The 14,300-nt window shown below is 41.0% G+C and overlaps 1 protein-coding gene across 1 annotated transcript in view; it reads left to right on the forward strand.

The window, feature by feature from the left end:
• The first annotated feature begins 12,391 nt into the window (after positions 1–12,391).
• Positions 12,392–14,300, forward strand: part of KRT222 (keratin 222) — a 16,405-nt gene continuing 14,496 nt past the window's right edge. The window contains exon 1 of the mRNA XM_017880239.1: positions 12,392–12,639. Coding sequence (XP_017735728.1) covers positions 12,469–12,639 — 171 coding nt within the window. The 5' untranslated portion in view covers positions 12,392–12,468. The remainder of the gene's footprint in view (positions 12,640–14,300) is intronic.

Consider the following 14,300-nt stretch of genomic DNA (forward strand, 5'->3'; position numbering starts at 1 on the left):
CCTCTGTCATCGGCCACCCCTTAAGTTTTCTATTTCCTGCCTCTTCCACTTTACTAATTCTGTTTTCCAGAAAACACTCCACACCATCCTCCATAAGGGTTCAAAGTCTACCATATAATGTCTTCCCAAATGCGCTAAAATGTACCCTCAAAAAAATTTTTTTTACCTAGTCTGGATATTTCATATAAATATAAGTATATAATATGTGACCTTTGGGGTCTGGTTTGCATTTAGTGTAATATTCTCAAGGTTTATCCACCTTTTAGGATGCATCAGTACTTTACTCCCTATTACGGCTTAATAATATTGCATCGTGTGTGTCTAGCACACATTTGCTTGTCCACTTATCCATTGATGGAAACCCGGGTTGCTTCCACCTTTTGGCTCTGATGAATAGTGCTGCTATCCACAGAGAGAGCACATTGGTGGTTTGAAGGGGCTCGGGAATGGGAGATAGGAAATGACTCCTTCATGGGTTGGGTTTTCTATGGGGGTGATGAAAATAGCTTGGAGCCAGACAGAGGCGTTAGTTACACAACATGGTGAGTGTACTAAATGCCAATGAACTGTACATTTTTTAATGGTTAATTATATGTTGTGTGAATTTCACTTTGATTTTTTAAAAAATTAATTTCCAGGCAGATCCCCTGCCACCTGTCTAAAACAGGGTCCCACGTGTGGATTAAACTACAAATGAGAAATGTTACATATCTTACAATAAATTGCCTATAACATACGTACGCAGCATCCTTCATAGCCAAGGTCAGACCCTACCTCCTCCATGAAATCTGCTGTGGAAATTACAATTAAAAACAAAATCTCCAGCCTGGCCAACATGGTGAAACCCCGTCTCTACTAAAAATACAAAAATTAGGCTTGGTGACGGATGCCTGTGGTCCCAGCTACTCGGGAGGCTGAGGCAGAAGAATGGCGTGAACCTGGGAGGCGGAGCTTGCAGTGAGCCGAGACCGCACCACTGCACTTCAAACTGGGCGACAGAGCAAGACTCCCCCTTAACAACAACAACAAAAACATTAGCCGGGTGTGGTGGCGTGCCCCTGTAGTCCCAGCTACCCAGGAGGCTGAGGCAAGAGAATCGCTTGAACCCAAGGAGGCGGAGGTTGCAGTGAGCCAAGATCACACCACTGCACTCCAGCCTGGGTGACAGAGGGAGACTCCGTCTCAAAAAAAAATAAAAATAATAATAATAAATCTCCTAACCTAGAAATCCTCTCTACCAAGGTAAAGGAGAAAGAAAATCATTTTACTATTGAATAAGCATTAAACCAGAATGCGATGCCCATGACAAGCAATCCACTGAGAGACTGCAAAGACAGAAAGATCGTTCCTCCTTTATATAGCCAGGTAGATACAGCCCATTACATGGATGTTCTCAGGATGAACAACAGCTACTCTTCACGTAAGAGGACGTCACAGCACCATGTGTCACACACGGTTTATCCTAACTTTACCCATAATTTGGGTGACCATCTGTATTAGTTAATAGGCTTTATATACAGGGAAAATAAACTCCTCACATCTTTATAACAGGAGGAAGCTTTGGAGCAAGGGGCCTGCTGAAATTAGGCTCCTACCCTCCCACAGAACCTGGGACACAGGGGTGTTTCTTTCCTCGGATGGTTACGCTCAAAAAGGTTGATTTCCAGTCTTGAGAAAGGCATTCCTTGGTTGTAAAGTTGGCAAAAGATTTATTTTACTTTTTAAAAGATTTACTCACATTTCAAAGTGACGGCGAAAGAATTTACAAGTTTTCTAAAGTAAATGCTCGAAGAAAGAGGAGTAGAGGGGTGTCTCTTCCCTTATTTTTAACAGGAAGAATTCAGTCTCTTATTTTTAATTTATGTTTGCCTTTATTTCCCTTCTCTGATCTCTCAGGAAAAAAAAAAAAAGGGCAATTACTTCCTCTTCAGAGACGCCTTACTTGTGGCACTTCCCACTTCTACCCTGAACTGGAGCAGGGCTGCAGGGCCAGGGTCCGGTTCCTTCTGCATCCTTCATGGTGCGAGGGACCGTGAGCCGGAGCCAACGTTGAGAGAAGGCCCTGCCTTGAGCTCACTGTTGCAATGGAAATGTTCTGTATCTTGACTGCCCTGTGAATACCCTGGTTGTGATATGGTCCTCTAGTTTTACAAGCTGTTGCCATCGGGGAAATTCAGTAAAGCGTATGTAGGATTGCTCTGTACTGTTTCTTACAACTGAATCTACAGTTACCTCAAAATTAAAAGTTTAGCTAAAATGAAAAGGTTTTGAATGACTAAAAACATGTGTATTATAACCACTGAATAATGGTTATGGAACATTATAAAGTCCGGAATACTGTACAGTCTGGGCTGAGGAGAAGGCTCACAGCTACATTCTGGGGAAGATCCGGGCAATGTGAAGGGGTGAGGGTCCAGGGAATACTGTCAGGGAGCCAAAAATCGATATGCAGGGCAGACAGCCTGTGAGAATGACCTAAGTAGAAATTTTTTTAAACAAAATAAAATTTTCAAAAGAGAAAAGAAGACAACAGGGGGAAAATTCAAGAGGCCAGGCGCAGTGGTTCATGCCTGTAATCCCAGCACTTTGGGAGATCAAGGTGGCAGATCACCTGAGGTCAGGAGTTTGAGACCAACCTGGCCAACATGCAGAGATGGGCAAAACCCCATCTCTACTAAAAATACAAAAATTACCTGGGCATGGTGGCGGGCACCTATAGTCCCAACTACTCGGGAGGCTGAGGCGGGAGAATCACTTGAACCCAGGAGGCAAGGGTTGCAGTGAGCTGAGATCACACCACTACACTCCAGCCTGGGCAACAGAGCAAGACTCCATCTAGAAAAGAAAAAGAAAAAGAAAAAAGAAAAGCAAGAAAGGATGCATGCAAGTGCAAGGAAATAAATTGTCTAGAATAAACTAAGATGCAGAGAAATGACTAAGACTAGAGTATCAGGACACAGAATAGAAGACAGCAGGGCCTATGTCATAAGTTATAGAAAGCAGGTTTAGAAAAATCAATATTTCAAAGACAGGAAGAGCTAAGGGAACACCTGTCCAATTGGTGAAGACAATGTACTTAGAACCCAACAAAGACCTCTCTTTTAGATATTTGAAAGGAGATGTAAATATTGTAGCTCAAGTGAATAGATGGGTGCACAGTTTCAACCTACAAACTATGACTTCAAAGGTTGGGACTTAATTAACGCACCTCCAGATAAAAAAGCAATGGAGAAAATTCTAAATAGTTTTGGAAGGTGCCTATAGTCTGCTAAGCTAAGAAAAAAAAAAAAAACATGAATTGTATTTGTAATACACCAAAATTGTATAAACTGGGTGTCCTAAAATGAGCTCACCCTCTATCTAGTAAAGCTCATTTTGACCATCTGTGTGTGCTGGGCACACACAGATGGTCAAAGGTAGGAAGGTAGGAAGAAGCACCTGGAAGTATCTGGAAGATGCCAGAGAAAATAGGACCCAATGGCAAAGTTCTTGATTGGCAAAACTGCCCTGCTTTTTGCCCTTGAGTTATAGCAGCAAAGAATAAAGTGAGTATCTGCCAGGACCAAGATTGCATGTATAATGTACCCTGCTTAATCGGTTCATGCGAAATGCATGTTCAGGGTGTATAGAAATGCATGTAAGCATTTCTCACATACTCTGAAAACAGGCTAAAAAATGCTGACAAACATATTCCCACACAAAACTCTTTATCATCTAATTATAGTCTTATATATTATAGTCTTATATATAAAGCACAAGATTAAACGATATCATGTAGAGGCCTGCTCCTATGAGTAGAAAATCAATAAAATAACAAAAAGGATATAAGCCAGTAAAGCCCTGTCATTTATAGCAATTTTTTAAGTTTAAAAAAAGCCCTTATTTGCTGACTAATTATGTCTTTATAATCCTATGAAAATGCATGCTGATTAAAAAGAGAGAGTCACAAAATCCTAAACTGCCAAAGAAATTATGCTTCATAAATAAAATAATACCCAAGCTCTATGGGATTATAAAAGACCAACTGGAGTGATCTGTCTAGCTGAAGAAAACAGATTCATAGTGACAACTTCCTGGAGGGAAAAAACACTTAATATAAACTTGCGTTGCCATCATTTTATCTGTTATACTTTTAGAATAAAACAGATCACAACATTTATGTGTAGGATAGGAAAAACATTAAATGGATTAAGTTTGACATCCTTGGGTACAAAATTGATTTAAAGGGTGAAATGTATGTGCCCAAATGCATTACATAAAAATAATCCATTATTTTCTTTTTTAACATTTTCTCCTCTTCAAAGCAAAATTCAAATTCTTGAGTGTACCACATTTGTTAAGGACAAACAGGTTAGAAAAGATGTTATTTCTCCCAAAGTTTAATCCCAAACTCCCAGCAGATCACTCTGTAAAAATTCACCAAGATGAATGATGGGTGCCTGTCTGATTTGCTTGTGTTTATAAACATTACAAATTTGGGGAATATAGTGTTTTTGAGCCACTTACCATCCTTCTGGTAATTCATTTCCTTCACCTCCTTCAAGCAAATAAATTAATCTGTGCTCATTGTTGTTTTGTTTTTCTAAGACCACCAGAGCGGGTACAAAAGAACCAGCGACTAGGCAAGGGTAGGAGCAAAACTGCAAGTTTATTTTGGTCACCTAGCTTCAAGGGAAGAAGGTGGGTAGGGAGAGGTCTGTTGGCCCCGACAAAAGGGGCCCCAGAGTCACCCGTACAGCTCTCGGAAGGAGTTCCCGCAGTCCTAACATCCCAACAGGAGTGGAGGACTGAGGAAGGCCGCGCGTGGCGTGCCTCCGGAGCGGCTTTTCTAGGAGTGGGAGGGCAATAGGCGGGGCACGGGCGTGTCAGGGGCGTTCCACAGGTGCGACCAGGTAAATCTTGGTCTCTTCAGATTGATATCACCTGGCGCATGCCTAGTTGGTCTGCACCTTCCCGAGTCGCCGGCTGGATTTTCGCGCGCGCGGGAAAAGTTGGGGGGGGGATGAAGAACCCGGAAGTGCGCCATCTTGCCTCCGTTCATCCAAACAATTGTCTCAGGGGAGGATGAAACAAAAGCAATGTGGTCCTCCAGTCCAGCCTTAGAATGAAGAGGACTCAGGGCCCATACAAAATGTCCAAAAGAACTGTTATTCATTTGACACTCGTTTATTGCCTGCCTTCTCTGGGCTAGGCGCAGAGCTAGAAAGTGGTGATCCAGCAGTGAACAAGACAGGTCTTGGAGCTTAGGTTCTAGTAGTAAAAGCAGGATTTTCCATCCCACCCTCAAGAATAGAACTTACCTTGGACTGAAAGGAGAGGAAAGAAAAAAAAGGATTGCTGAGGAAGTGCAAAGCAGGGTCCCTGAGAGGGGAGCCCCAGGTCCTGCTTCTGAGTCAGAGCCCCTAGAAAGCAGCAAAACGGGAGGTAAGTTGAGGGAACTATTTAGGATAACTGTGCCCTACTTCCTGGATTGTAACCTCAGGAAAGGGACAAGACCCAAATAGGTTATGGCTGCACAGTGTGTCCGGGCAGATGGAGCCACAATCTACCTGATATTTCCATGCCATCGGCACACAGAAGCATCAGAGTGACTCTTAAGCCCTCAAGCGTGGAAAGAAATATGGGAGAGAGCAGCTGGACTCTGCTGGGAAAAAGCAAATTTAAAATAAGAGGCTTGATTCTCCCTGTTGGAAACAAGGGAAGAGATTTTTCTCTCTTCCTAAGTTTTCTTTGAGCATTTACTTCCTCTTTTATAAAAAAATAAATGTTATTGCGTATATTTAAGGTTTACAACATAATGTTATGGGATACATAGTAAAATGGTTACTCTGGTGAAGCAAATTAACATATCTATCATCTCACAGTTACCTTATTGTGTGTGATGACAGCAGCTAAAGTCTACTTACACAACAAAAACCCCAGTTAGCATACAATTGTATTAGCTGTAGTCCTGGTTAGCTGGTTAGATCTCTAGACTTGTTCATCCTACACATCTCCTTTGTATACACAGACTTCCACCTCCCCATTTCCTAACCCATCCCCACCCCCACTCCTGGTAACCACTGTTTTATTCTCTACATATTTGACTTTTTTCCTTGGATTCCACACATAAATGAGAGCATGTAATACTTTTCTTTCTGTGTCTGTCTTACTTCACTTAGCAGAATGTCCTCCAGGTCCATTTATGTTGTGACAAATGGCAACATCTCCTTTTTTAGGGTGGAATAATAGTCTATTGTATACACACACACACACACACACACACACACACACACACACACCAGTTTATCCATTCATTCATTGACACTTAGGTAGTTTCCATATCTTGGATATTGCGAATAATGCTACAATGAACATAAAAATGCAGATATCTTTACAAGGTGGTGATTGCATCTCCTTTGGGTGGATACCCAGAAGGGGAATTGCTGGGTCATAGGGAAGTTATTTTTCTTTTCTTTTCTTTTTTTTTTTTTGAGATGGAGTCTCACACTCTGTTGCCCAGGCTAGAGTGCAGTGGCACGATCTCAGCTCACTGCAACCCCAGACTCCCGAGTTCAAATGATGCTCCTGCTTCAGCCTCCCAAGTAGCTGGGACTACAGGTGCCCACCACCATACCCGGCTAATTTTTGTATTTTTAGCAGATACGGGGTTTCGCCATGTTGGCCAGGCTGGTCTCGAACTCCTGATCTCAAGTGATCCACCTGCCTCGGTCTCCCAAAGTACTAGGATTATAGTCATGAGCCACCACACCCGGCCTGGAAGTTCTGTTTTTGACTTCTTTAGAAACCTCCATGCACTTTTTCCTAAAGGCTTCACCAATCTCCATTCCCACCAACAGTGTACTAACTGTTTCTTTTCTCCACTCCCTTGCCAACATTTGTCACTCTCATATTTTTGATAACACCCATCCAAACAGTTGTAAGGTGATATCTCATAGCAGTTTTGATTTGCATTTTCCTGATGGTTAGTGATGTTAAACACCTCTTCATGGATCTGTTGCCCATTTTTATGTCTTCTTTGGAGAAATATCTGTTCAGATCCTTTGCTCATTTTTTAACTAGGTTATTTATTTTTCTGCTATTGAGTTGTAAGAGATTTTTATAAATTTTGGATATTAACCCCTTACTAGATATGCAGTTTGCAAATATCTATTCTCAGTCTGTACATTGCCTTTTCATTGTGTTAATTGCTTCCTCTGCTGTACAGAAACTTTTTAGTTTAATGTAGTCCCACTTACTTATTTTTGCTTTTGTAGCCTGGGCTTTTGTTGTAATATCCAAAACATCATTACCAAGGCCAATGTCAAGGAGCTTTACCCTCTCTTATCCTCTAGGAGTTTAATGGCTTCAGGTCTTACATTTAGATCTTTTATCCATTTTGAGTTGATTTTCTAATATGTGTAAGGTAAGGGTCCAATTTCATTTTCTTGCATGTGGAAATCCAGTTTTCCCAGCACCATTTATTGAAGAGACTATTTTTTCCCCATTCTGTCCTCTTGGGGCCCTTGCCAAAATTTAGTTATTTAAATTAGGTTTAGATTTATTTCTGGGCTCTCTATTCTGTTTAACTGGTGTATAGTTCTGTTTTTATGCCAGTACCATACTGTTTTGATTACTTTAGCTTCCAAATATAATTTAAAATCAGGGAGCATTTATTTGTAATTATAACTTTTGAAAACTTGTATGTACTTTTTCCTCTCTTTGAAATTTATGTAAATCCTTTTGAAGCCTAGATAGGCCTTTCATTAGCTTTATGATCCAGGGATGTCTTCTCAAGCACTTGGGAACCATCTCTTTGAAATGTAAACATCAAAAGAGATGACACCCCTATATCCCACTTTCTGTGGGAGGGTAGGAGCCTACCTTCTGTGGGTACCTTACTCAAAGTTGCAAAACTACTTCCTATCATAAAGATATAAAAGTTTTGTTTTCCTCTGGAAAAGCCAAGTAGCTGACACAGATGATCACTCCAAATTACTAGGTAACATTAGGATGAACTGTGTGTAACTATGGTACTGTCAAGTCCTCTTACTCTAACTTAACTATTGTTTGTCTTGAAAACATGTATGTAGGTTGGGCACGGTGGCTCATGCCTGTAATCCAGCACTTTGGCAGGCCGAGGTGGGTGGATTGCCTGAGGTCAGGACAGCCTGGCCAACATGGTGAAATCCTTTCTCTACTAAAATACAAAAATTAACCGGGCACTGTGGCATGCACCTGTAATCCCAGCTACTTGGGCGGCTGAGGCAGGAGACTTGGTTGAGCCTGGGAGCCGGAGGTTGCAGTGAGCTGAGATCGTGCCATTGCACTCCAGCCTGGGTGACAAAAAAAAAAAAAGTATGTAATAGGTTGTGTCTGCTGCTTGGCTGTATAAAAGGTGAGATTTCCTTCCATCTTGCAATTTCCTAGATTACCTGTGATGCACATCACATTCTACTTTAATGCTTATTCAATAATAGAAGTATTTTCTTTCCCTACTACCTTTGTGGAGAGGATTTCTGGGTTGAGGGAAGATTTTTATTTTTAATTATATGTCTCCAACCAACGATAATGGGACAGATGGGAAGAATAATGACTGTCTTAGTGAACACAGCTTGGACAGATGACACCAAGGACAATATGTACCCCCTCGCCAGGTCACAACTATATAAGCACCCCTAAAACTTAGATGCAATGCTTTGGAGAAAAGGTGAGAGACTGAGATGATGAGATTTAATACACATCCTCCATAGGATAGGAGCTCAAAATAAAGATTAACATGAAAAAAGAAAAATAAAGCAATAAGGTCTGCCTGAGCCTATGCGCCCAGAGTTGTGCTAGCTGCAGCATGAACTACTTGCCAATATTTAACTGCAGGAATCTTAACTTCAGATGCTTGTATCAACAACCCATTTCTTCTGGCTGAAGAACGAGAGATAAATAAGTGGAAGAAAACTTACATTTATCAGACTGGCTCTCAAACTTTGCTACATATTAGACACCTGGGAAGTTTTCAAAAATTCTGATGCCCGGGCTCCCTCCTGAGCTAATTAAATCAGAATCTCTAGGAGGAGGACACAGTCATCACCAATTTTTAAAGTTCCAGAAGTGATTTCAGTGTGCAGACACACAGACACATGAATGTCCCTAGAGCCAGGGTCCCCAAACACAATATTTTGGCATTTGTGAGATGTGTTATAACAAACTTTCTCTTTTTAATAAAGTCAACATTTTTAAATTATTTACTTTTCTAATAACTATAATGGATATATGACAGTCTCCATCATAATCTCAGTCCATGCACCGAGAATTGCAGGGACCCCACAATTTTATATATGCCATAGACTTTAATGAGGTATTGTTACTGTTTCATTTAAATAAAGGGTAGTATTTTTGAAGAGTAAAGTGATGATACTTTTTCCTTGAAAAATAAAATTTGAGATCTAGAAATAGTTGACTGCATTACTCACATGCTTGTAAAATACCTTTCTAAATCCTACCTCCTCTGTCTGTCTCAATAAATAAATAATTATTTATTATTATGTCTCGAATTATGGAGACAGGGTCCCATTCTGTTGCCTAGGTTGGAGTGCAGTGGTGTGATCTCGCTTACTGCAGCCTCAATCTTCCCAGGCTCAAGCGATCCTCCCACCTCAGCCTCCCAAGTAGGTGGGACTACAGGCTTGCATCACTACTCCTGGCTAATTTTTTTATTTTTTATTTTTTTTTTGTAGAATCTGGATCTCGCTATGTTGCCCAGGCTGGTCTTGAACTCCTGGGCTCAAGCCATCCTCCCGCCTCAGCCTCCCAAAATGCTGAGATTACAGGAGTGAGTCCACATGCCCAGCTATTGAGCACTTTAAATGTGGCTGTTCCAAGCTGAGATGTGATGTAAGCATAAAATACACTTGGATTTCCAAGACAGTATCAAGAATAATGTAAAAGATCTCATTAACATTTTATACGGGTTGCTGCATTTTGGATACATCAGGTTAAATAAAATATAATAGTAAAATTAATTTCACTTCTTTCTGTTTCAATCTTTTGATACGGCTATTAGAAAGTTTAGAAGCGGCCGGGCGCGGTGGCTCAAGCCTGTAATCCCAGCACTTTGGGAGGCCGAGATTGGCGGATCACGAGGTCAGGAGATGGAGGCCATCCTGGCTAACACGGTGAAACCCCGTCTCTACTAAAAAAATACAAAAAAACTAGCCAGGCGAGGTGGTGGGCGCCTGTAGTCCCAGCTACTTGGGAGGCTGAGGCAGGAGAATGGCATAAACCCAGGAGGCGGAGCTTGCAGTGAGCAGAGATCCGGCCACTGCACTCCAGCCTGGGCGACAGAGTGAGACTTCGTCTCAAAAAAAAAAAAAAAGAAAGAAAGTTTAGAAGCACATCTGTGGTTTGCATTTGTGGTTTGTGTTATATTTCCAATGGACAGTGCTACTTTATTTAGGGTAGATAAGAAATGCTGGGATACCTATTTAAGATGCAGATTGCCAAGACTGACCCTCCAGGGAATCTAGTTCAGCAATCTGTGTTTCAGGCAGATATGAGCAGGAGCTACCTAAAGTAGCAGGGAGCATTTAATTCATTGCTGTCTGAATTTAATTTAGGAATTTAATTCATTGCTTTCTTCTCTCTCCTCCACTCGCAAGCCTAATTCTCTTCATATTTCTCAGTCCCACTTACCAAGAAAGAGAATCAGTTTGGCCTAGATAATCATCAATGACCCTCTTTAGTCAGAGCTTTCTGTCTTAGCCTACCCCATAGGTCTCTGACCAATCTATAGATAATCAAGTTGTGACTGGCGGGGAAGGGGCAGGAGGTAGGGAGGGGTGGGTCAGGAGTGACCTGGAACCTCTCCTCTCACCGGGGGTGTTGGTAGGACAGCTTTGTTTGGAGAGGACTGTGAGAATGCCCAGCATAAACTGGCCTGGCCATATGTGAGTTAATTCAGAAATTAAAAGGGTAGGACATGCATGCCAAGGCCCTGCGAGGCCTCGAACCAAGGTCTGATTATCCCCTGAACTGTGCTCCAGATACAAGTCAGCCAAAGCCACTCCACAAATAACAATAATGATAGATTCACTCTCACAACACATTTCCATCACATCTACAACAAGTGGCAAAATTAAACCAAGAATTTAAGAGGAGAGAGAGAGAACGCAGAGGCAGATATGCAGGGGTAATACATGGAACACAAGCAAGTCACCAAAGAGCCAGTCCCAGTGATGTCATACATCACTGAGCAACCTTGGGCAAGATGCCTCAACCTCTCTGGCCTCAGTCTTTTCATCTTTACAGGTTAGAAAATGTCAGGGATTGCAAGGATTGGATGGAATGATACGCCAAATACACCCTCCGAAGGGCTCAAGTGATTGCAAAGATTGGATGGAATGTTACATTGACTACACCCTCCAAAGGGCTCAAGGGTTCTTTTGGTGAATACACCAAAAGGTCTATTTCTTCATCCTTGTTAAAACTTTGGAAATGTTAACTCACAACTCTCATAGTCTACCAGCACTTATCTGTAGCTACAGCTTCACCTCAATACATCAAACTCCATCAGGCCGGCAGCCCTCTACGGGCTCCACAGTATGCATTTGAGAGAAATACAGTCAGTCAGTTCTGAGCTAATGACAATTGTCAATTTAATCTGATGGTAGCTTTTTACAATAACTGTCAGAATAGTTAAGATTTACAACATACTCCAATGACCTACCATAGCATTTCTGTTTAAAAGATTCAAGCAGTGAGAAAAACTGTAAAAGAAAATTTTAACTATCATGTCTTGGGCCCAGACTTATTTCCATTTCCATGCAACATTTTGAGAAAACTAAATATCATTTTCCTTTTTTTTTTTTTTGAGACGGAGTCTCACTGTGTCATCCAGGCTCGAGTGCAGTGGCTCAATCTTGGCTCACTGCAACCTCCACCTCCTGGGTTCAAGCAACTTCCCTGCCTCAGCCTCCCGAGGAGCTGGGATTACAGGTGCCCACCACCACGCCCAGCTAATGTTTGTATTTTCATTAGAGATGGGGTTTCACCATGTTGGCCAGGCTGGTTTCGAACTCCCGACCTCAAGAGATCCACCCACCTCAGCCTCCTTAAGTGCTGGGATTACAGGCGTGAGCCACCATGCCCCGCAGTTTTAAGTTATGCCCCATTTCCTTTTCACAACAATGAACTCCCCCTCCCCTGAAAGTGCTCAATTTGTACAGGGAACCAGTACAGGTTTTTGAAATTTTCCTTTCCTTCATGAAGAATCTGACATTTCTACTATATCAATAACAATAGGAGCAAAGAGTTTACCCTGTATTTGCATAATTAGTTAGAAAGACGAGAATTTCCGTGGCCTCTGAAAAAGGAGCTCTGCATCTTTAAGACTCTGCGAGGCTCCCTGCCCTCCGCGCAGACCGAGCAGACTCTGCCGCAGCGACTCATCCTATCGATAAGGTTCAGTTAGCCAAGGTGGAGGATGGGAAAAGAATGGAACTGTCCCAGCTACTCAATGAGATCAGGGCAAACTATGAAAAGATCCTCACCAGAAATCAGATAGAGACGGTGCTCTCAACAAGGATCCAGGTAATGATTTCATACAGACAGGCACCTTCCAGAATAAGGAGACAGTCCATGTCTACCCAATTCCTGTCCCGGCCTCTCTGAGGTACAGTATTTCCTTTTCGATGCAGCATCTATTGGGGAAGGAATTTAGCTTCTACTGCAATGTGACTGGGACTACAGGGGGAAATACTGTGATTATATTGTTAAATTGCCGTTAAATAAGCATTGATTGATGCACTTGATTTTTATATAAATTGTGAGGTTCCTATCATTAACATGGGGTCAACATACAATAAAATGGTGCACTCTAACCTCTTACAGACAATCTTCAGAAAGGAAGCATTCCAAATACCCTTCAAAGATATTATGGAGTTATTTACAGAGATAATTTAAATAATATCTTTAAAATGTAAAACCTTTAAGTAAGATTTATTAGCATGTACACTTTCTAGAGATAAATATTTCTAAAAGGTTTCTATCATCTTTTTAACGAGTTCCGTTTTATACCAGATTGTTATAAATAGAAATCATCTGAGTGTGTGAACATGGCATTCAGAAACAATGATATAAATTATGACCATCGAAATTCCCCAAACTGGTAACGATTCTCCACTAAGATTTTTGCTTCTGTACTATAAGATGAGAAACGTTTCTTTCCATTACAAAGCTTGTAATATTTAAGTATTTAAAAAAGAGAAAGAGTGCCAACTTAGATAAGGACTAAATCCTAATTTAATAGATTTAGTTTTAAACTAACAATCACTTTCAGCAATTTAATTAAGGTCTCAAGTCTTTAAACAAATTTACAAACAAATATTTTAGAAATAAAGATTAAGAAATTTAGGGGATTTTTTAGTTTACCTATCATATATGGGTTCAAGGTATCTTCCAAGCCCTGAAATACAGCAAAAAGTTTACTTAAGAATATCACCCAAAAGAAAAAAGAAAAAAATTGGTAGAAAAATCTCAGGGCTTTATTCCATTACAACTCATTTTTAGTTCCATTGTAAATTTCACCTCTAGGTAACATTTTTAGTCTTCATAAAGAATGATCAACATCTTAGATTAAGCAAAGTCACTGGTACATGTAAGCATTGGGACAGTTCATTCACCTTTACAAACAGAAGAAAAAAATAAATAGATGACAACTTCTAAAAACTGTAAACAAAACACTTACCTTTGCAGTAGTAGAAATATGAGTTTAGTTTACAAGTCACGGGGCCAAAATGAGTAAATTCAAATGAAAAGACTACAGTAAAGTTTTGTTTAAAGTGTCTTTTAACTTGAAACTACTTTAGAGGATTTTCTTCCAAATAACTCAGAAAGTCAGCTGAATTAAATTCAAGACAGCCTGATTATTTAGTTATTTTTTAAAAATTTCTAAATAAGGTATTTTAGTTACAGATTATTGTATAACACCCCCAAAACTCAGCTGGGACATCAATCGTCTTGGGGTATGACTGGGTTCACTCATGTGTCTGGCACTTTGGCAGGGCATTGCCAAAAGGCTGGCTCTGCTGGGACTTCCTCTCTCGCTCCATGTAGCCTCAGGGTCTCTCTCCATCTGGCCTTTCCACAAGATCTCTGCAACAGGGTATCCAGACTTCTTACATATTGGCCCAGGGCTCCCAAAAGCACAGAAGTGGAAGTTATCAGGCTTCCTAAGACTTAGGCCTAGAAGTGGCACAGCATTCCTTCTGCCTCATTCTACTGGTTAAAGCAAGACCCAGGTCAGCCCAGAGTCAATGGAGAAGGGG

This window comes from Rhinopithecus bieti, unplaced genomic scaffold, assembly GCF_001698545.2.
Source record: "Rhinopithecus bieti isolate Rb0 unplaced genomic scaffold, ASM169854v2 scaffold_11744, whole genome shotgun sequence".
In the NCBI taxonomy this organism is placed as follows: Eukaryota; Metazoa; Chordata; class Mammalia; order Primates; family Cercopithecidae; genus Rhinopithecus; species Rhinopithecus bieti.